Genomic DNA, 24,439 nt, shown 5'->3' with positions numbered 1-24,439 from the left:
AACTAGAATTTATAGTCAATGTATACTTAGACTTACACACAATTAATTTTTTTTGCTCACCATTTCTTCTTTCATCTCCAACTTTCCTTTACAAATTATCCTTTCTTTCTGAAGTATTTTTTAAAATAAGACTTCATTGAGGCAAACTCACTTCTGACTGTTTTGAAAATATTTTTTTTTGATTAAAGGTTTAGCTGAGCATATAAATTTAGGTTGATAGTTATTTCTTTCTGAATATCAAGGAAAATAGTCCACTGGTTTCCATTGTTGCTATTTTTAAGTCTGCTATCAGTCTAATTGTTATTTTGATAATTTATCCTTTTTTTTTTCTTCTGGCTGATCTCTTTATCTTTGGAGTACTGCAGTTTCATTCTGATCTGGTAAATTTGGATTTCTTTCTATTATCTTTATTGGAATTCATTTGACTTTCTAAATCTTAAGATTCACGTTAATATATTCTGTAAAATTCTCCATCATTATTCCACTATTGCCTCTCTACTATTTTCTCTATTTTTTTAGAGCTCCAAATAGATGTTTGAAACATTCACATTTAACTGTCCTTGTCTCATAACTGCTCTTTCATGTTTTCTATCTCCTCATTTCCATATGTTATGCTCTGGGTAATTTTTCAATTTCTATCTTCCAATCTATTTTTTTAATCTGCTACTTGTACCGTTTTTTTTTTTTTTTAAATTTCCATAGTTCTATTTTTTTTTACTTTAAGTTCTATTTGGCTCTTTTTCAAATCTGCTTGGTTTTCTGGACAGATTTTTATTCCTTGCCTATATTTTTTATTTCCCCTTTTCTTTTTTCCCCAATTATTTCTTAAATTGTGAACTGTATCATACGCACAGAAAAATACATAAATAAAACATGTAGAGTTTAAAAAAAAATGAACACCTGTGACTCATCACCCATATTAACAAGTAGAACAACACCAGTACGTTAAAAACCCCCTCTATTTCTCTCCCGTTGCATCCTTCAGTCAACATTCAATGCTTCAAGCATACAATATCTTTTCTTATCTCTCTGAGAATATTGAGGTTTTTGTTTTAATTTTAAGTTTTCTTCTCACTATGTAGGCTCTACTTCCTCCGAAAGATCTCTCCATTTGTGTTGTTCTTTATATCAGAAGCTTTTCTCAAATGTCTGATTATCTTTAGCTGTCTGCTCATAATTAAGAGTGGGTAACTAAAAAGCTGACTGGGAACTCGGTGCAGGTGTAGGCTTGAGCTTCACTAGGTGGGTGAAACCAGTTTTTGAGGAACTCCTAATGTCAATATCTTTGGTTCATTAACTGGAAGAGGCTACAGGTCTCTGAATTCAATATTCAGCATTCATATGGTCACTCCACCTCCCTGATTTTGGTAAGGCATCCAAGTCTTCAACTGTCTGCATCCTTCAATACAGAGACTCTCTATTTTACCCTCTTTAGAGAATACTTCTGAAGTGGGAGAAGGTCCATCGCCCAGTGGTATGGATTAAGAAATGTAAGTTCTTAACTATCTTTTATTTGAATCCTTACTGTAGCTACCCCTTCAACTACAAAGTACTCAGAGTTGCCAGTTCCTATGGTTTTTGAAGATTCGTATAAATTGTCTTACGTTCTTAACTTTTCCCCACGGCCAGCTTAGGATTCAGCTTTCTTGCACTTACTAAGTTGTTTAAGTAAGTTGCTAAGTTGTAAATAGTAAATCTACCTATTTACCAGATTCTAAAATTTTATTGTCATTGCTTCTTTTCCTATTTCCCCACCTTTATGAGTTTACACCCTTTATTTTTAAATTTGCTGATTGTAGTTTTACAGGCTTTTTCTCATCCATAGACTTTAGGTTTTATATTACTTAAGTGAAATTTTACAATTTTCTCCATAAATGTTATACAAATTTTCTGTTGTAATATATTCCTGTGTACCAACTAAATTTTTTAATTACTAAAAACTGTATACTGCAAAAAATTTAAATTGTTGTGATGTTTAGGAACACTGCTAATTTTTACACTTTGATCTTATATCTATCTAGCCATCTTGGTTAACTCTTATTAATTCTGATAATTTGTCAACAGAATTTCTAGGGTTTTCTATGTAGACCAGTTCAGAACACTGGCCTATGGGCCAAATCTGGAAAGTTTGTTGAAACACATCCACACCCATTCATGTATTGTCTATGGCTGTTCAGTGACCATACAGCACACAAAGCCTAAAATATTTATTGTACTGCCCTTTATAGAAACTGTTTGCCAACCCGATATAATCATATCATCTGTGAATGATATTGTTTCATTTTTCCCTTTCCAATCCTTATATATTTATTTCTTTCATTGTACCAACTAGGACCCTGCCACTCCCCCCCCACCCCAAAACAATGGTGAACAATGGTAGTAATAACAGGCATGTTTCTTTGCCCTCGTTTTATAGAGAAAATTTCTCAAGTTCCACTATTTTAAAATGTGCTGTAGGTTTTAGTGTATACTTTTGATGAATTTCTTTTTATTTCTAGTTAATTAACAGTTTGTTTTTCCAATAGCTTTATTGAGGTATAATTTACATACCATAAAATTCACTCATTTTAAGTGTACAATTAAGCGATTTTTAGTAAATTTACAGAGTTGTGTGATCATCAACACAATCCAATTTTAGAACATTCATCACCCTAAAAAATCCCTCTTTCCATTAGCAATCACTCCCTGTTCCTACTCCCAGCTACAGGCAACCACTAATCTACTTTCTGTCTCTATAGATCTGCTTATTGTGGACATTTCATATAAATGGAATCATATAATCAGTGGTCTTTTTGTTTGGCCTTATTCACTTAGCATAATTTTTTTTGAGGTTCATCCATGTTATAACACGTTAGTACTTTGTTCCTTTTCATTACCAAGTAGTATTCTACTTGTGTATAGATATACCACACTTTGTTTATCCATTTACCAAGTTGATAGATATTTGAATTGATTTCATATTTTTGGCTAGTATGAATACTACTATCAGCATTCATGTACAAGTGTTTGTGTGGACATATGTGTTTATTTCTCTCAGGAGTATAATTGCTGGATTATATGGTAGCTCTTTAAGAAACTGCAGAACTGTTTCTAAAGTGGCTATCCCATTTTACATTCCTAAAACAATGTATGAAGTTCTAGTTCTCCATTCTTGCCAATACTTATTGTCTTTTTTATTAAAGCCACCTTAATGGGTATGAAGTGGTATCTCATTTTGGTTTGATTGGCATTTCCCTCATGACTAATGATGTTGAACATCTTTTCATGTGCTTATTAATCATTTGAGTATCTTTTTGGGTGAAAGGTCTATGCAAATATTTTGCCCATTTTTAAATTGGATTATTGGTGTACTGTTCATTATATACTTCTGGACACAAATCCTTTACCAGATGTGATTTACAAATATTCTCTCACATTCTATCATGCCCCCCCCCCCTTTCTTAACGGTGTCATTTGATGCAAAAAGCTTTTTAAATTTAATGAAGCCATCTTATCAATTTTTAAACCCATTTCAACTTTGGCGGTATATGAAGATTTATTCCCATGTTTCCATCTAAGAATTATATAGTTGAGGCTCTTACGTTCAGATTGATAGCCATCAAGCTCATTTTTGTGATGCAAGGGTCTAAATTCATCTTTTTGCATGTGGATATCCAGTTGTGTAAGTAACTAATTTATAGAAAAGACTATCCTTTCCCGAACCATTGGATTACCTTGACACTTTTGTTGAAAATCAGTTGATAATAAATGCAAGGACTGTTCTGGACTCTCAACCTGTTCCCTTGATTTTAAAGTCAGCTTGACAATTTGTCCCAAAAAGGCAGCTGGAATTTTGATAGGGATTGCATCGAATCTATAGATTAATTTGGAGAGAACTGCCATCTTAATGATATTGAGTCTTTCCAATCCATGAACATGGAATGTCTCTCCATTCATTTATATCTTCTTATATTTCTTTTAGAAGTGTTTTATAGTTTTCAGTGTACAAATTTTGTACTTCTTTTGTTAAATCCATTCCTAAGCATTTTATTTTATTTTATTTTATTTTATTTTATTTTATTTTATTTTTTGATGCTATTCTGAATGGAATTGTTCTTTATTCATTTTTGGACAGCTCATTGCTTATAAGTACAAATACAACTAATTTTTGTATATTCATATTGTGTATCTTGTGACCTTCCTGAACTTGTTTATTAGTTCTAGGAGTTTTTTGTGTGGATTTCTTAAGATTTTTCTATTACAATGTTATATCGCCTGCATTTGAAGACACTTTTACTTCTTCCTTTCCAATCTGGATGCCTGTTATTTTTTTCTTGCCTGATTGCGTTTCCAGTGCAATGTACCTCCTGTACAATGCTGAATAAAAGCAGTAGGAGCAGACATCCTTGCCTTGTTCCCAATCCTAGGGGAAATATAGTCAGTTTTTCAACATTAAGTATGATTTTAGCCATAGGTTTTTCGTAGATGTCCTTTATCAGGTTGAGGATGTTCCCTGTCATTCCCCGTTTATGACAAATGGGTGTTGGGTTTTGTCAAGTGCTTTCCTACCTTTATTGAGATGATCATATATATGGGTTTTGACCTTTATTAAAATGATGTATTACATTAATTGATTTTTGGATATTAAACCAACCCTGTATTCCTGGGATAAATTCCAATTGGTAATGACATAATGTGTTACATCTATCTATCTATCTATCTATCTATCTATCTATCTATCTATCTATCTAGGTTTGACTTGTGAATATGTTGAAGATTTTTGAATATTTTTTTTGTAGGGATATTGCTCTGTCGTTTTCTATTCTTATGATGTTTATCTGATTTGGTATCAGAGTAATAATACCGTCATAAAACAAGTTGGGATGTGTTCTCGCCTCCTCTATTTTCTTGAAGAGTTTGTGAAGGATTGGTATGATTTATTCTTTAAATTGGTATGATTTATTAAGTAAAATTCACCAGTGAAGTCTGTTGTGCCTGAGCCTCTTCACTGTGGGAAGATTTTTAAATTACCAATTCAATTTCTTTACTTGCTATATGTCTGTAGGTCTACAGATTTTCTATCTTGAGGGAAGTATTCCTAGAAGAGGGGCCTGGGTAGCCAAAGGGCCGGGATATGACACCTGGGAATGCTGCAGGATGGTAGCTATTTATCAATTATTATGGAAGTATTTCACACCAGAGGCATGACTGACATTTTAGGTGAGACAACTGGTCCGCTGTGCAAACTGTCCTGTGCACAGCAGGATGTTTGGAAACTCTGATCCCTGCCAAGTAAATGCCAGTAGAAATCCTCCTCTCTTTTCCCATAGTTACTATTAAAACTGTACCACACATTATTTACAAACATTCCACTACAGATGAGTACCAGTCCAATAGAGAGACTAACAACTCTTTCAATGCATGAAAACAAACTGCAAAAATTACAAAATAAACAGATTTAGAATTGAAAGACCAATAAGTGAAAAACACTTCAGTTCAACAGAGGAAATAAAAATATTTTTCCTTAAATTTAGGAAATACATCTTATAAACCATTTTTTATCATTACCTATACTACTTGGTCTCCTTTCCATATAATTTCCTCCAAAGTTTTTAGTTGCAATATATGACTAAGTGCAAGTAACAAAAGATAGAATCACTTTTTAATTGTTTTTCACAAAACCAATTTCTTTCTCCTAAAGTGATATAAAAGCTAAAACAGAACACTAAATTTGTTTACCATCTTTAAGACAAATTTGTTTGTAATCCTAACATGGTCTCCTATTCACAAACCTGTTGGTGTCCCAAATAATGACATTTCCATCAAATCCTGATGTTACTAAGAGTCTTGTATTAGTATCATATTCGATGTTCTTCACCCAGCTAGTGTGACCATGTAAAGTGCATACTTTGTTGTTCAGTTTTCTCAGATCCCATAGTGCTATTGTAGTGTCATCAGAGCAGGTAGCAAACAGCCGGTTATCAAGAAATCTACAAAGCAGAAAAGAAAAACTTGTTTATTTAATCTCTTATTGAAGAATCTTGAGAAATAGTCTCTATATTACCTAATCAAGAAAACAAACAAAAGAACTATAAACTCACCGGTTCTTTTTTTTTCCACTTTTTAAAATTAAATTTATTAGGGTGACATTGGTTAATAAGATTATGTATGTTTCAAGTATACAATACATCATCTCTATATTGCATTGTGTGCTCACCACCCAAAGTCTAGTCTCCTTCCGTCACCATATATTTGACCCCCTTTACCCTCTTCAATTCCCTCCCCCCACATCCCCTCTGGTAGCCACCATACTGTTATTTGTGTCTATGAGGTTTTTGTTTGTTTGTTGCTTTCTGTTTTATAGCCCACATATGAGTGAAATCATATGGTTCCTGTCCAAAACCCAGTGATTATGATATACAATAAATGTTAAGTATAATTCATATAAACACAGGGAAGGATACTGTGATTTAATAAGGAACACAGTGCAATTTTATCCATTTGCTTTACACTTATTTGGAACTGAAAACGGGTGAGTGTTTAGAGAACAGTGCTAGAGATAAAGGAGAACTTAAAAATCTGTATAGGAAACAAATGGTGAGAAACAATTTAACAGGAGACAGAGGAAATTTGGAAACCCTGATTGCCAAGGGAGACCTGTTAAATGTAAAGGGTTCAAAATGATGAGAAATGTTTACTCTGCTACAAGTAACATCTCTTTCTATTTAGAACACATTTACATGTAAAAGTTGCTATTAAAATGCCATCATTTTCGTCTATTAATTCAAAGGCATTCCCCAAATAATCTCGCTTAGCAACATTTCATTAGAACCAGTCAAGATTACAAGATAAATTAAAATCTATAATTCAGGCTTTTAATTATTTTACATTAATTTTTCAGTCCTTAGTGAGAATATATTTTATACAAATACTTAAAAAATAACAAACCTACCAATCACACTTGAGTTTCTGCCTAATTCAACATTAGGATACTTTCTCTAACATGCTATAACTTCCTAATCTCTTAAAGAAGAAATGAATTCTGGAGCTTTTTCCAAGATAAAATTATATATAATTATTTTTCTATAAGAAATCAACCTCAATATCCACAAACACCATAATGACCTTCCTGAAACTTAACATGGTTTTAAAATTCCAGGCCCTTGGTCAGGACCATTTTGCTACCTGAAACCACCTTTCCCCTACCCCTTGACCTGGCTAACACTTTTTACTATTCAGCTACTCCCTCCAGGAAGCCTTCCCTCTCTATCCAGCCTGGGGTAGACTTACCAATCTTCTAATCTGTTAAAACACTCTACACTCTATTGTAGCACTTAAACTACAGCGTACATTATTAGGCTATAAACTTGAAGGCAGGGGGACCCATCTGCATAGTTCATGGTTAGATCTGCGGTACCCAACACACAGTGCCAGGCACATAATAAGCACTCACAAATATGTATTAAATGAATGAATGAGATAGGAAGAGTTCATTGCCTAGTGAAAAGACACTATAAATACATATAAATAATTATTGTGCAGAATAAGCAAAGAAAGAAGGTGATTAGGAAAGACTTCATGGTGGTGTCATTTAAACTGACTTTAAAAGGTGAGTAGGAACTCCCTAAAGTGACCAAGGGGTAAACAAAGGCACAGAGGCATGTAAGGGGGTAATGTACTCTGAGAGGCTGTTGGGAGTACTGTGTATGGAAAAGTAGAGACAAGTAGAGAATGTATCACAGATTTCTTCTATAATGATTCCTAATAACTATTTCTTAATTATAAACACAGGCCCATTGAAAATATTTTTTGAAATGGAGAAATAATCCACTACCAAAAATAACCACTGTTATTGATATTTAGCCTAATTCCTGTATTTCAGACCTAATATTATCTCACAAATATTTTGCCATGTCATTAAAGATTTATCGACAAAATCATTCTTAATGGCTGTGTAGCACTCACTGTATGAATGAACTGTAATCTTTTTTCTTTTTAGACTATGCAATTGTTAGATGTTTAGGTTGCTTCCAGTTTTCCACTATTATAAAACACTATGATGAACATCCTAACAGCCAAATATTAATCACATCCCTAGTGCTTTTTCTAAGTATAGTCCCAGTAAAATGTATTGCTAAGTAAAAATGGGTTTTAAAAATGTAGGGCTTTTGATACATACAGCCAATTGTCCTCAAAAGAACATACCAATATATAGTTCCACCAGCAATTAGGAGAGTGTCCATTTCTCCAAACCCTTGCCACACAGATATTTTTTAATTCTGCTAAATGCTAGAAAAAAAATCATCTTGTTTTAAGTTGAAACGTTTATTTTTAGTAAAGATGAACCTTTTTCATATTAATTGGAAGTTTATATTTTTTTGTGTGAATTGCTATTCATGTTCTTTGCTGATTTTCCTACTGCAGTATTATTTTTACTACTGAGTTATAAAATCTCTTTGTAGTAATGATAATATTACCTCAGTTTTTCAAATACAGTCTGTTGATATATTTTCCACACATATTTTTTTCAGTGTGGTTTATTTTTTTTATTATATCAAAATTTTAATTATTATATTGTCAAATACATTATCCCCTTATTGTTTTACCTTTACTGAGGAAGCTTTCTAAAGTAAAAATATTTCAATGACTTCTACAACTGACAGGAGTTGTATGATGCAAAAAATACACAATGAGAAAAGGCTACTGGAAAGTCAGTCAAACTTTTAAAATAAATTGATCATCATCATAAGAACATCTTCATGCATTTGAAAAATTTAGGAAAAAATATAACTAACATATTTTGTTTAGTCTAGAGAAAATACTTAATGCACATATGGATTCAAATTCCCAGTGGGATTCTACTGCCGTAGGCCACAATGGTCTACCCTGAAGGGTTTAAGGTGAGAGAGTGACATGATTAAAAAGTTTCAGAAAGATCTCCAAGGTAGCTAGGTTCCAAAACACTTGGATTTTGATAAAAAATAAAATAAAGTAGGAAACCAATTTTTAAATTTTTGTCAAAAAGCCTATTGAAAAATTACCATTGTTACACGAAAGTGTATTTTAACACCAACAAGTAGAAAGAATATAATCTTAAAACAAAAGCTAATAATTTTGAATTGAATCAGTTTACCTTAATGAAAAATTCAGTATTTTGATTTTAGTTATCTCATTTTTTCCTCAAAGTATTACCTGTTAAAATTTTTGGTGTTAGAGAGTCATTGGTAAAGAGAGTAGATAAAGTGTAGAAAATTAAGAAAGCAGACTAGGAACAGTTAAAGCACCTACAGTTCTTATCCCAAGAAAGCAGAGGCAGAGAATAGAAAATTTTAGACAAGTTCTTTGAGATCTGGTCCAATTCTCTCAAATTAAAACTCAGTCTAGCCGAATCAGTTAATAATTGTAAAATATTTTTAAGTCCATAGTCCTTCACACACATGAAATCTATGAGTTTATGAATTATAGAACTTCTCCATATGTCCCCATCAAACCCCAACATATGACTATAACATCTCCGGGTAAATTGGCATCTGGATAAACTGAGGTCTTCATTATTAGAAGATAACTGGTAAAGGATAACAGCAATTGAAATTGTATTTTCTTAAAATAGCGATGAACATTTTGTTGAACAAGGAAAAGAAAGTGTTGTTGAGTATTTATCTTAAAAAAACAACAACGAAAAATCATGAAAATAAACCTTTTTTTTACATTTATTTAACTACATGCAAGAATAAATTAAATGTTTGGGGTTTTTTTGCATAATCTTTCCAATGAAATTATGACAGAAGAATATGGCACCCTTACTCCATACTTGAGTTTTATACTATTATCAAAAAGAGGGTCATTTCTGTATAATATTCAAGGGCTTTTTAATTTTCCCAGGGGCCTTTCCTTAGTCCTGTGAGATAGTCACATAATTTTTTTTTTTTTGGTGCCAAAACCCAGGAATATAATTTTTTGAAGTCTCTATCATGTCATCATTTGTCATTTTCTCTAATTGATAACTAATCTATCAAATCCTCATTTGCCAATGATTTTATATGTAATTGACCAGTTATTTAACATCACTCTCAGGATTTTGTGAAATTCTACATCTTTTGCAAAGCAAGAAATTTTGTGTTCCCAGTGATAAACACTGTATTTACATTATGCTATTTGAAATATAATAATCAGGAAAAGACCAACAAAGACAGTGGGAGAGAATAGTAGATCTTGGGAGATTTAAATGGGCACTAATTTTTTCACTGCCATATCAGTAAGTTAATATGATAACCTCAGTTCTCTCCACAACCTCATAATTGGGGGACCTTGATTATTAAATGGAGTATTAAATCTACATACAGAGTCCTCACAAATGAAAATTACATATTTTCCCTAACATGAAGCAACAGAAAATACTCTCCACAACTATCAACATTTTTATTTTACAAGATAAGCAAACCTCAAAACTAAAAAATCTGGAAGTCATTACTAAGTATGTGCAAAATGACTATCGAGAACCAAACCAGGGACTGCATGCCCATATCTCTGAACAGTACAGTGAGGTGGTTTACTGAAGCTGAGCTACCACTTACTATATGTAAGACCTTGGGCAAGTCTCTTTATCTGAGTTGCAGTTTTCTTCATTCCTTAAAATGAGTACAGTATTTGTCTCACATCAGGATACCGTGAGGATTAAACAATATAATGTATGAAAAGTGCCTCACAAAAGGTTTGTCACATGGTAAGCACTCAAAAAATAGAAGTTAGTACTATTAATAAGTAACACACACTTAAGCTCATGCCAGAGGACTCCTCAGATCCTTACTCAAAACTCTGAAGTTATATGTACTTCTACAACAGCTTCAAACTCTGTTCTTCTAATCAACAGATAAGAAGCAAATTCAAATTTGAGGTGTGGGGTACTAGGGCAGGCATGATAGCAGCAAAAGAGAGCTGACATTGATAAGGAACACAAATTCTAACAGCAGATTAGTCAGAGGTCATTTTGAGTAGGGCAAACAACTCATAAATCTTTAAAATTTTAAATTGTAAAATATTAGAAACAGAGAGAAAATTATGAAGACTATAACAAATACCTGTGATACCCACCACCCTGCTTTATCAAATTTTAACATTTTGTTATCGTTCAGATTTTTTTTAAACATCATAAACACAGTTGAAGTACCCTGTATATCCCTCCCCAATCCCATTCCCCTCCCTCCCTCTCCAGAGGGAACCACTATCCAAAATTTGTTGTTTATCACTCCCCATGCAAGTTTTTAATAGCATAAATTCATAAGCATGTACCCATAAACAATTTATAATATTGTTTTACATTCAATTTATTCTGTAAATACTTAATGAGCACCTATTATATGCTAGGCACATTTCTAGGTGCTGGAGATACAGCAGAGAACAAACAGAAAAATACATGCCCTCATCAAGCTTATTTTGGATATTTTCAAACTTTATATAAATGGTATCACACTTTATATAAATGGTATCAAACTTTATATAAATGGTACAGCTCATTCTACAGTTTGCTTTTCTAGCTCAACCTTGAATTTCTGAGATGCATCTCAGATACTGAAGCTTCCAGTTCATTTATTTTAGCTGATGTATAGTATTCCATTGTATGACTATACCAGAGTTTATCCAACTTCCTCTTGATGGAGATTTGTTTTCAACTTCTATTACTATCAATGCTATAATGAACCTTCTTTACACCTCAGCTTGTTCACATGTGCTTTATTTAAAAAAAATTGATTTTCAGTTTGACAAAATATTGCTAAATTGCTCTTCAAATAATTTTACCAATTTATACTCCATCAATAATATCTAAGAATTTCTATTTCTCAACATCTTTGCCAATACTTAGCATTTCTTCATTGTTATTTTTATTTGCATTTCCGTGATAACTAGTAAGCTTGAAAATCTTTCCATATTTATTGCTCATTTTAGTTTCTCTTATGTGATTCTCTGCCTATTTTGTTCCCAGGTAATTGTCTTTTTCTTTTTCGTAATTGTTTTATATATTCTGAATACTAAACTTTTTTTAGTTATGTACATTGAAAATATCTTCTCCCACCAGCCTATAGCTTATCTTCTCACACTAATATGATTACAACGGTTTACAATTTTTGTGTCTTAAGAAGTCCTTTCTCATACTTAGAACATAAATATATTCTATATTTCTTCTAAAGCTTTAAACTTGCTTTCATAACTAGGTCTTTAATTGGCAGCTACTTCTAGTTATCATATGAGATTGAAATCTAACTTTATTATATCTATATCTATATATCTATAACCAATTCTCTGTTCTCCAACTCCTCACCCCCACGCTGATTTGTAATGCCCCTGTCATATGTTAAATTTCTGGAAGCTCTATTCCATTCCATCTGTCAATTAGTCTTTGTTCTAAGACTACGTTTCATATCTTGAAGGGTGAGTACTCCTACCATCTTAGTCTTCAAAATTTTCTCAGATATTCTTGGCTCTTCGCTGTTCAATATGAATTTTAAAATCAAGTTAAAAAAATACTCCTGTTGATATTTTGATTAAAACTACACTAAATTTATAAACTAATTTGGGAAAAATTGACTTCTTTATGATACTGAGTTTTCTCCTCCAGAGAAGATTTGCATTTGTTTTTGCAGATACCTGGCAGCACTACCAACCTGGATCCAATTTAAAATTGTTGAGTGGAGGGTTTTGGAGCATATGGTAGTATGAATTTAGGGCCCACACGTGAAGACTGGCTTATGGTTAGAAATTCAGAGGAGATATTCTTTTTTTTTTCTTTTTTAACGTGTATTTTTTTTTATTAGTTTCAGGTACACAAGACAAAGTAATACTTAGACGTTTATCATTTATATCCCTCACACTGTGTGAACCCCCCTCCCCCCATCCACTATCCCTCTGACATCGCACAGAGCCATTACATTTCCACTGTCTCTATTCCTAATGCTGTACTCCGTTTCTTGTAAGTATAGACATATATATATATAAAATTATAGTTGGCATTCATTACTGTTCAGCTTCAGGTGTACAGTGCAGTGATCAGGCATCTACATCATCCCTGAGGTGGTCTCCCTAATGGGACAAGTGTTCAGAGGAGATATTCTGACACCCCTCTACCCAATGCCATATTGTAGATGAACAAGGTGGTTTATTTCTAGATCACTTTTATGCTGGGACTTTGGAGTCCCAGCCTTATGCTGTTTTTTCTACTAGACTCCTCACCTTCGCCCTAGAATTAACTCTCCTGTCCTCTGTATCATCATACATATCAAAAAAGCTCAAGGACACTAGCATTTGGCCGATGCCTCCACGATAAAAGACAGCTGAATACCTGTTTACATCCTTGCATTCCTACTTCCAGTTCATCTTTGGTCCTAGGATTCCTTTCTTTCTTATCAGCTCCACTATACATAAAAATATATTACTACTTAAAATTTTATCTAGCATTTCTCGTTTTAGTAGAAAGGTTGTTCAGGATATTTAAAAATCTATAGCCTAATTTTTATCTGCTTGATTTACTAGATCTGGACGGAACTGAATTAAAATCTTTCACTATGATTATAGACTTGTAATTCCTTATCATTCATTCCATTTTCACTTTGTATATTTCAAGTTGCATACAAGTTTATGATTATACATCTTCTTGGCAGACTTTTCCTTTCATTAATATGTACTATTGCATTTTTATCCTTATTAAAGCCTTTGGTCTTCCATCTGTCCAATAATGATAATCTATATCAGTTTTCTTTTCCCATTTTTGGGCAGATTTATTTTTGGTATCTCTATAAAAGAGTATAAGATGATTTTGTTTTTTATTCAAATTGCTGTCTCTGTGTCTTTTAACAAAGATCAATCCCTTTATACTTACTGTAAACTACTCATATATTTGAAACGATTTCTACGTCTTATTTTCTATTTATCATCCCTTTCCTTTGCTTTATTATTATTATTATTTTTTTTAAGCTTTCCTGTCTTCTAGTGAACTGATCAAGTTTTCAATACTCTCTTTTCCCTATCTTCTGCTGGTTTAGAAGCTATAAACTATATTTCTATTATTTTAATTACTTTTAGTTTTTTCATACTATATATTTAATTATACATTGTTCTGAAAGTATGAAATTACTTAACATTTCTACCTCCTCCTGAACATGACCTTTAACATGTTATACCTTCCTACTGAACAAAACTCCCCTGTACATACAACCTATTTGTTCTTACTTTCTAGAGCTACACTGTCCAATTTGGTGGCCATTAGCCACATGTAGCTTTTGATCCTTGATATGTGGCCATTTTGAATTGAGATGTGCTCAAAGTATAAAATATACACTGGATTTTGAAGATTTAGCATGAAAAAATTAAAGTAAAATACCTCAATAAATTTTATACTGATTACATGTTGAAATACTATTTTAGACATACTGAGTTAAATAAAACATATTATTAAAAATTAGTTTCACTTTTTTTTTTCTTTAATGTGACCACTAGAAAATTTAAAATTACGTATGTGGCTAGAATTCTATTGGATAGTGCTAATCTAGAATTTCAGTTTTAACTTTGTGTTAAATGTACCCCCCAAAAAAAAACCTAAATTATCTTTCTGCTATTAATAATTAATAACATTTATCATTTCATCTAATTAAAATTCTTCTGGAATAACAGTTTACCTGGATATGATATGGTATTGCCTTAGTATTTAAGATATTATTTTCTCTTAGCATCAACTGTTGCTGATGAGAAATCTTTGTTAGTTTAATTATTATACCTCTATAGGTAATCTGGCTTCTAACTTTGATGGCTTTTTTTTTTTTAACTTTGATGGTTTTTAAGATTTTTCTTTATATCTTTGATAGTCTAGAGTTTCACCACAACATGTTTAGATGTGGATTTATCTTTATTTAACCTACTTGACATTCTAGAGTTTACTTTTGATAGGATTCCAGTCCTTCTTCAATGCTAAAAATTCTCAGCCTTTGTCTTCAAAAATTAGTTCTCCAATAATCTGCATCGTCTTTTTTTGTAATTGTTATATATGTGTTGGAGTCTCTCAATTAATCCTCTATGTCTTTTAACTACTCTTTCCTATTTATATATTTTTTCTATGTTCTGGATGAATTTTTTTATACTATTTTCCCACCCATTAATTCTATCATCTATGGTTTACACATAAATGGGTAAATTTATGCCATCTAATGAGGTTTTTTATATACCAATTACATTTTTAATTTCCAAGAGTTCTAGTTGGTTCTTCTCCACATTAACCTGTTCTTGTTTCATCTCTTTCATTTCATAATTTTTGAGTTCTCTTTAAATCAAAAGTACCCCTTAACTTATTTCTTTCAGCATCCTAAAAATGCTTTAAAGATTTTCTAATCAATGGAATACTATGCAGCCGTTAAAAAGAATAAAGATCATCCCATGGATACTAATATGGAATGATTTCTAAATATATTATTAAGTGAACAAGTCAAGGTATATAATAGTATGTGTAGAATGCTACCATTTATATAAAAGGGTATGTATATGTGTATATATGCTTGTACATGCACAAACTATCTCAGAAAGGATAGCAAGAACTTTGTAATAGTGGTTGCCTCTGGGGAGGGGAACTGGGTGGCTAGGGGACAGAGGTGGGAGATAGACTTACTTTTCACTGTTTACCCTTTTGTACCTTTGAATTTTGTACCACGTGCATGTATTACCTAGTCAAAAAAAAATAAATAAAATAATTTATTTTTTAAAATAAAGTCTTTGTTGGACTACTCCATAAAATTAATTTCATCCAGAGAAAATGTCTGTTCTAGTTGATTTTGTTATGACATTAATATTAGATGTCTTCATGAGTTTTTGAATTTCGGTTATAGGCTCATTCTGAGTAGGAAAGATTTTTGTTTTTTCGCTTTCTCTTCTTATTTAATGCTTTTATAGTTGTCCCCACTTGGATTTCTGGACCCCTAATCCACAACTAGACCTTATAAGGACATTAAGCCCTCCAGTTTCATGATAATATTGGAACTATCACATATATACATTCAATCACAGACTCAGCAATGGCTTCATCAGTTGCTGGTCACGAGGAATTGTCTTTATCAGCTAAAACCTATAGCCCCAGGTAGTAAATAGCTTTTTCTGTTTTTCAGACTTGCACAAATGGGACAGACATTTCACCCAAACCCCTGGCTTCACGTAGTAGTCTGGCTCTGGTTTCTGCCTCACATGAAGCACTTCAGCATTTTTGATTCCTGACAGGAGCCAAACAACTACATATCAGTGCCATACTGAAACCTAGTGGGCTTGTGATTTAAACCTTCCTAACAACTTTGGGTCTGTGTTCCACTTCAGGCCCACAAAGATGTTTATTGTTGTATCAGAGCTTGGCTATATCTTTTGTGCTATTTAGTCTTTTGTTCCATGTATTTGAAACATAGGGGCTACATTAAAACTCACTATGTCACCTTGACTAGAAGTAATTTCCACATTTCTTTTTTTTGAACATTAAAAGTAATCATTATAAAAGTAATATAATCTTTACATAAAATTTAGAAAATAGAAAATTACTTATACTCCATCTATTCCAACTCATCCACTATTAGCATTTAAAAATATTTCCTTCTAATCTTTTTCCTTCTGCATCATGTCATATTGGTACAATTTTTATCATGATTTTTAACCTCTATTATTCAAAGCATTTGTCCATGTTGAGAAGTAGTCTCTGTGACCATCATTTTAATGACTGCATATTAATCCACCAAGCTGTTCAACTGTTATCTACTTCCCACATTATTGAGAATTTTAAAAGCTTCTAACATGCTATAAAGACGTTCTCTGTGTTTATGTGCTTTTTCCCCTCAGTAGTTTGGATTTCGGTGGGTGGGGGGAGGTGATGAGACAGGCTAAATAATGGGACTGCCATAATTCTACACGGATCATTCGTCCAAAGGCATTACAGGACTATCATTAATACTGGCTGAGGTTCATAATGACCCTGATATATAAAAAGAAAATCATATGAAAGTGAAAAATGCATTTCAGAAAGATTCCAATCCAAAATAGTTAACGGTAAGTTTTATAATGAAAGGGATAAGTTGCACAAGGGATAAGAGTCATAAATCACAAATGTGTTCATCTAGCACTGTTGGACAAGGCATTGCAAATTTTCATGAACTTCTAAAACAGAATTATTTTGGGTCACACTAATAAAGTTCACTTTTCACTGTAATACTAACCTGATATTATTTACACAGTCTTCATGAGCTTCAGAAAGTGTTTTTATGTGCTTTGATGATATAGGGTCAAAAAGCAGAACTTCAGTCTGTTCGCAAGCAACTGTCAGCACTGACCTGAAAGCAAATGACACATTTCTCTTGTTTAGTTTTCTAGCATTCTCTGGTTGTTGATATTCATCTATTTATAATTACACAAGCTATAAGTGAATAACTTCTTTTGCCCATGTTAGTAACAAATATTTAAAATGCTGACACTATCTACCATTGGCAGTATTAGAAAATGGTACTCTCATATATTATGGTGGAGTATAAACTGGTACAGCTTATGTTTGGAAAGTACAAGTATCTATCAAAATTTTAAATGTGCATATCTTTAGACTCAGCAATTTTTTCTGGGAAATGAATCTAGAGACAATCATTCATATGTACAAAGAAGGATATATAAATAAATAAATAAATAAATAAATAAATAAATAAATAAATAAATAAATGCTTCATTGTAAGGAGAAATTGAAAGAAACCTAAATGTACATGAAAGAAGGAACGATTGTATAAGCCATGGTACATAACACTTTGCAATATGGTGCAACATTTAAAAAGAGATAGCTTTATACTGATATAATATGAAAGAATTCCCAAACATACTTTTAAATGAGAAAAGGTGTTGCAGAGAAACATGTATAGATGAGGCAGCTTAGGGGAAAAAAATCATATGCAACAAAATTATGTATTTCTTTATCAGTATCTATTAAGATAAACTGAAAAAGGTCGGCATATATCAGTTAGATATAGTCAAACAATCTTTTCTTTTGTTTTTTTTTAGTATTGTCTCTTGTTTTAACCCTTCCCTATTACAAAGATATATATATTCATAAACCTTTTAAAAGCCCCATTTTGATTTCTGAAAATCTATTGTCTTTGATTAAGTCTAATTTTCTGTGGGCATTGCTCTTTCAGATTCAGATCTAGTAAATGAAATTCTGACTCTGAAACTGTAGATCCTCCCAATTTATAGTTCTAATAACAAATGGAATTTTGTACACTTAAGATGAAAGTGCATAAAATAGAATTTTAAATAGTCAAACGTTTCTATTCAGAATAAACTTTTTAGATAAAGTGGGAGAGGGATAAAATATCTGCTAAATTGAAATCTTTTCCATATTTAGTAATCATGAAGTTGTCCTTTAAAGGGTGTCTGCATAAATCCTTTTTTGAGATATCTAGACTTCAAAAGTTTAATAAATCTGAAGGATTTTTGTGCTACTTGATCATCATGAGTAAAAAATATTCCAATTAATATCTATAATTTTAGAAGATGTATAAATAGCCATTTCTTTTTGTTAGTTAAAAGAGTCATGGAATGAACTTTTCTCCTTTCTGTGCATAAAAGTAAATGAATCAATGAATCTGGAAGTCTTAACCTTAAACATTGTAAATAGGAGATCTATAAAACAGATAGTTATTGTTTTGTTTTAATCCAATTACAACCTATTTTTGTATATGGCATGCTTTGTACTTTTAAAATGTGCATCATTTGTCCCAATATCAAAGCTTACACTTTTCTCATTGTTTTGAAACACCAATCTTTACATATATAATTTTTGTTTTTGTACTCTATATAATCTATTCTATGCAACACCACCACACTATTTTAATTTCCAACAGGTTTATAGTGTATTTAATATGTGGCAAGGCAAGATACCCTCATTGCTTTATAAACATTTTTTGGAGGCTAGTATCACGTTTTCTCTTCCAAGTGAACTTTAGATATAGCGTGTCAGGTCCTACTAAAACATCTTATTGGTATTTTTATTGAGATGCCCTGACTTTACAAATTAATTTGGTAGAATTTATATCATACAATATTGTATCATTCCATCAGTAATATACATACCTTCCCACATACTCAAGGTTTTCTTAGCAAGAGTATCTTAGCAATTCTTGGACCTTTGAACATCCTTACACATTTAGGATCAACTTATCAAATTATGTACACAAACACACACACACAAACACAAATCCAGATGTGGATTTTAATTGAGATTGTTATAAATCTACAGAAAGTGTGCATAGAACTGACATCTTTACAATATGGAGTCTTCCAATCCATGAACATGGTATATCTCCAATTACCATGGAGATTCTCCATATGACTCATGCCTATCTCTTGTTACATTTATTCCTGAGCACTTGACCTTTTTTTGACGCTTTTGTAAATGTCTTTTAAAAATATTGCTGTTTGTTGCTGGTGTAGAAATTCAACTGATTTTTAAAATATTTGTCCATCATTATTGCTATTTTAATACTTTATAGGTTTTCTTTGTCGATAATCACATCTACAGAAAATTGCTTTTTTCTTTTTTAATACTTTTTTTTTTCTTGCCGCACTGGCTAGGACTTTCAATGCAATGTTGAATAGAAATGTTAATTTAGCAGGCACTCTTGTCTTGTTCCTGATCTTCAAGAATACATTCACCATTTCATCATTAAGTACAATGTTTCCTGGAGGATTTTTAATTTTAATTTTGGTAGATTCTGTTATTGAATTAAGGAAGTTCTCTTCTACTACAAATTTGCTAAATTTCTTTTCTCATTAATATATGTTGAATTGTATAAAAACACTTTCTACCACTTATTGAAATTATCTTATATTTTCCCTTTAAGATGTTAATGTAGTGAATACATTAATTTATTTTCTAATGTCAAATCAATCTTTCATTTCTACCATATTGCTAGATTCATTTGGTTAAAATAGTGAGCTCACATCTTTGGCTTCCTTCCTTTTGCAGATCTTGGCTTTGTAATTTCCTCATTGCCTTAATTCTCCAATCCCTTCAAAATAAGCTGTTTATATCTTATATTAAATATTTTGTATTTTCTCTAGTTTTTCTAATTATTCTGAGGGTTGGTCTAAACCACCTACTTTGCTACTTTTGGAAAGCTACAATCTCTACCTTTTGCATCTGAAGTTATATCCCCCTTGTGATTCTCAATATTGTTTATTTGGGCATTCTCTTGATCAGTGAGTGTTTTTCAATTTTATTTGCCTTTTCAAAAAAAAATTTGGCTCTCTGTTGGGTATTTCTATTGAATTTTAAAATTTCACTAATTCTACTCTGTTACTGAATTTCCTTCCTTCTCCTTTCTTCAGATTTACTTTGTTATTATTTGCAGCTATCTTCACCGTTCTTTTTCTTGAGATGGATATTTAGCTCATTAATTTTCCTTGTCTTCCTTTTCAGTTTATTAAAGACTATAATTTTCCAGAGGTACTTTTTTATATATATATATTCCACAAGTTTTGAGACATGTGGTACTTCCATTATCATTTAGTTCTAAATATTTCTAATTTCCATTTTCATTTCTTCTATAGTCAAATGTGGTATTAAAAATGTTAAAAATTCAATAATATAAATTAACATATGGATACAATAAAAAACATTTTCTTAAACTAACCTATAGATTATAAAAATGCTTGGCAAATGATATTAATTATAACTCAAATTGTTCAGCAAATTATTCTAGTAATATTCATTTATTAATTTTTGGAAATTGTAGCCATAATCTTGTTTGATCCAGATGCCCCTGTCTGAACCATGGACACAGGAAATTGCATAAAGCTCATCCAAGAATTTCCACATTAAATAGGTAGTCATTAAATAATTTGTAGTTGATAATGAACAATTGCTCATGGGGCTGAATCCTCAATTTTTAACTTTTGCTGAATTTTTTAGCCTTTATAATGCTTGTTCATTTTATATATTCAATATGTATTCAATTATATTAATAACTAAGTCACAAAAGTAATTTATTGATATATCATATTTAATTATATCAAACCTAATCCCTCAGCCCAGATGAGAGATAATATGGCAGTTATGAACATCAGCCAGGATACAAATCCTTTGTATATTGATGATCTTTCTACTTCACATTTCTCTCAAGTAAATGTGTCTGGTACAGAGAGGATTTATGTGGGCAGTCATTTTCATTAATAAAATGAGTGTTATTAATGTCCATAGGAGGCAGGTATTCAGTTGGTTTTGGCAAACTTGTCCCACTAAATAAAGGTGAAATTCAATAGGAATGAAAAAATTAGGGATCTGCATCCCAGGAGTCACTCAACTGTAAACAATCCTCTTAGGCCTCATTCATCTGCTGTGGATTCTATCCTGCCATTAGGATAGAATTCTACTCATGCATACTATGCCAAGGGTTAATATGTTGGATAGTGTCGCAATAGTGCTATTACTCTCACTGACTGTTCTCTTCATTTCTCTGGATCTCTCCAGAGGCTGCGGTTCCCACAAATGACCATGTGAAAGTGGGAGAGTGCCTGAGAAAGGTAGGCAGCCCCACACTAAGACAAGCCAAATGGTCACTGGGCATTTGCCTATGGATTGTGTGTGTGTGTGTGTGTGGTGGTGGTTGTGGTGGAAGGGAGGGTACCCAGCATGGGTCAGGAGCAATTAGAATGGATGCTATAGTTCTCCAGTGAGATGTTTGTTCGCAGCTTGCTGTGCCAGTTCTTAACTCTTTAGTTGCTATATAAAGGGTTATACTGGGAGGTCCCATGGAAGGCGCTGAAGCATTAGGAGGGAATTCAATGGGCTTGGAGAATTACCTATTTCTACTAAGGACATATATCAATATTTTAACAACTGATACAGATGACCCAATGTGTACTAGCTAAATATTAAGCCCGAACACAGTATTCTACATATGCCCTTTAGAGCAAGAATTTAAGTGTTTATACCTTGTGTATCCTTCTTGTTTATATTTGATTAACTGAGGTCCACTATGATGTGTATGAAGATCTTCTCCTATAATAAATTTGTCTGTTTTCTCCTTGAAGTTGTCAATTTTTGATAATGTATATATATATATATATATATATATATACACACATATATATATATACACATACACACATATATATTTTTAACTATAAAAGACTCATTCAAGTTTATAACTATTCTATCTTTCAAGTGATTTGAGCTTTTATTAAGAAATGACGTTATATTAACATATCTAGTAATTTTTGGCCTTAAAGCCTATTTTGTATGACATTAATATTGCTCACCAGCCTTATTTTATTTAAAATGCATTTGAATAATCTTTCTCTATCCTTTTGAACATTTAGTACTTCTATATTTATTATAATTAGTAATATATAGATTTACTTTCAGCCATTCTTTGTTCTTTTTATTTATTATATCTTTTCTATTTTTTCTTTCCCTTTCTTGTTTTCTTTCGGATTTTTTTTTATTCCATATTTTCCCTCTACTAGTCTAGAAATGATATGTTCTTTCTTGTCTTTTGGTAGTTACCTTGCAAATTTTAATATGCATACCAAATTTATTAAAGCCTACAGCTAATATATAATTCCCCCTCAAAAAAACATAAGGAATTTAGAACATCCCTTCGTAATTTATATACAATTGTTGTCTTCTATTTTATTTCCATCACTGTTAATCCCCCAAAATTAATTTTACATACATATTTTCCATTTTCTTTGTTTTTCATTCCTTCTGTCATCTCAAACCTTCCATTTGAAAATATTTTCTTCTCTCTAAACTTAGAATTCCATTATTGAAAGTCTGGTGGCAAACTCTCTCACTCAACTTTGATTGTGTGAATAGGTATTTATTTCATCTTTGTTCTTGAGAAGAACAAAGAACCCATCTTTGCTGGGTATAGACAGCTAGACTGGCAGTTTTTCCCCCCAGCATACTAAAAATAATCACCATTGTCTTCTGATTTACACTATTATTGACTAATTGGCTATCATACTCATAGTTACTTCTTTGAAGGTCTTTTTTCTTTAGCTTTTAAGATTTTGTATTTGTTTTCCTTCAGTTTCATTATATGTCTAAGGAGGACTCCTATTTGAGGAGTGTTGGGCTTATTAAGTCATGGCTTAGTGCTTTTTTTTTCAATTCTGGAAAGTTCTCAGCTTTTATCTCTTCAAATAGGTTTTTTGCCCTATTATCTCATTTTCTTCAGAAAGTAACCAAATATATGGTATGGTTTTTCTCTCTATGCTTCATGTCATTAAACCTTTGTATTTTCAGTCTCTCTCTCGTCTGTATTCTGGATAATTTCTTCACTTCCATTCTTCAACACACTAATTCTCTCTTCAGCAGGGCCTAATGTGTTCTCATAAAGGAAATGGTTGAGAAAGTCCCACATATTATCATCTATCTATTAACATTATCAAATTTCCTTTTTCAAAATGTCATATTAGGAAGTGATATACTTATTTTAACAACATTGCTACTGCTTAAAACATTTTTGGAATTCTTTAGAAATTATAATTCATGTATTCTTTCATTTCTTATTTAGTGGCAAATTCTTTCTAGTCTGGTCTCTATTAAATTCATAATTTTAATTCTTACCTTCAGTTTTACTTCTCCTTCTCTGTACTGAGAAGTCCTTGTGACAATGGTTATGTCACCCAGTAAGTTGATTTAACTGATATATAACTGAAGGATATGAGAAATTATCTCACTTAACAGATATGTCACTTTTTCTAAAAAATTACTTTAAGTGCTATAAAAATTTGGAGTATATTAGTAGATGTAGCAAGATACTAAAAACTTAAGCCACTGAACTATTTTCACCTATCACCTTGACATAGATGAAAAAGAATGGCAATGTTCTATGTTGGCAAGGGTATAGGAGACAAGCACTTTCATATGTCTCTGGTAGGAATGAGAATTAGTATAGTCTTCACAGAGGACAATTTAATAATAGGTATCCAAAATCTTCATAACCTGAATTCATTTCAGGGATTTATCATAAGGACATAAATCTAAAATATTTGTTTATAGAGGTTTTATTTAAACTAGTGAAAAATTTTAAATGTTGCAGAAATATATTAACATAGGTAATTCATAACATATTGTATCGAAAAAGCAGGCTACCATGTTCAAAATAGCATGATTCCATGTTTGTATTAAAATCAACATATACAAAGAAAAAATTTTCTGGGCTATCCAATTAATCTTTGGGATCATAAGTTTTGTTTAGCTTCTTTTCATTCATTTATTGCCTAGGTTTTCTACAATGAGTATATATTAGCTGGGTAATTAAAAATTATTGAATTATTTTGTTTTAAATATCAGAGTACCTAACCACTTTTTACAAAAATGTTTCTATGAGAAAATAGTCCAGATTCAGACAAGAACTGTCAGTAATATATCCCTCATTCTAATATCACTGGCAAAGGAATT

At 31.8% G+C, this 24,439-nt stretch overlaps 1 protein-coding gene across 1 annotated transcript in view; it reads right to left on the bottom strand.

Annotated features, from left to right (window-relative positions):
- DCAF10 (DDB1 and CUL4 associated factor 10) overlaps nt 1-24,439 on the bottom strand; it is a 41,150-nt gene that overhangs the window by 14,423 nt on the left and 2,288 nt on the right. Inside the window, exons 2-3 of the mRNA XM_019729144.2 lie at nt 17,205-17,318; nt 5,772-5,969 (exon numbers count right to left, since the gene is read on the bottom strand). Coding sequence (XP_019584703.2) covers nt 5,772-5,969; nt 17,205-17,318 — 312 coding nt within the window. The remainder of the gene's footprint in view (nt 1-5,771; nt 5,970-17,204; nt 17,319-24,439) is intronic.

Source organism: Rhinolophus sinicus, linkage group LG04 (genome assembly GCF_036562045.2).
Source record: "Rhinolophus sinicus isolate RSC01 linkage group LG04, ASM3656204v1, whole genome shotgun sequence".
NCBI classification, from domain to species: domain Eukaryota; kingdom Metazoa; phylum Chordata; class Mammalia; order Chiroptera; family Rhinolophidae; genus Rhinolophus; species Rhinolophus sinicus.
The sequence above is the reverse complement of the archived record's forward strand: the minus strand, read 5'-3'. Positions and strand labels throughout refer to the sequence as shown.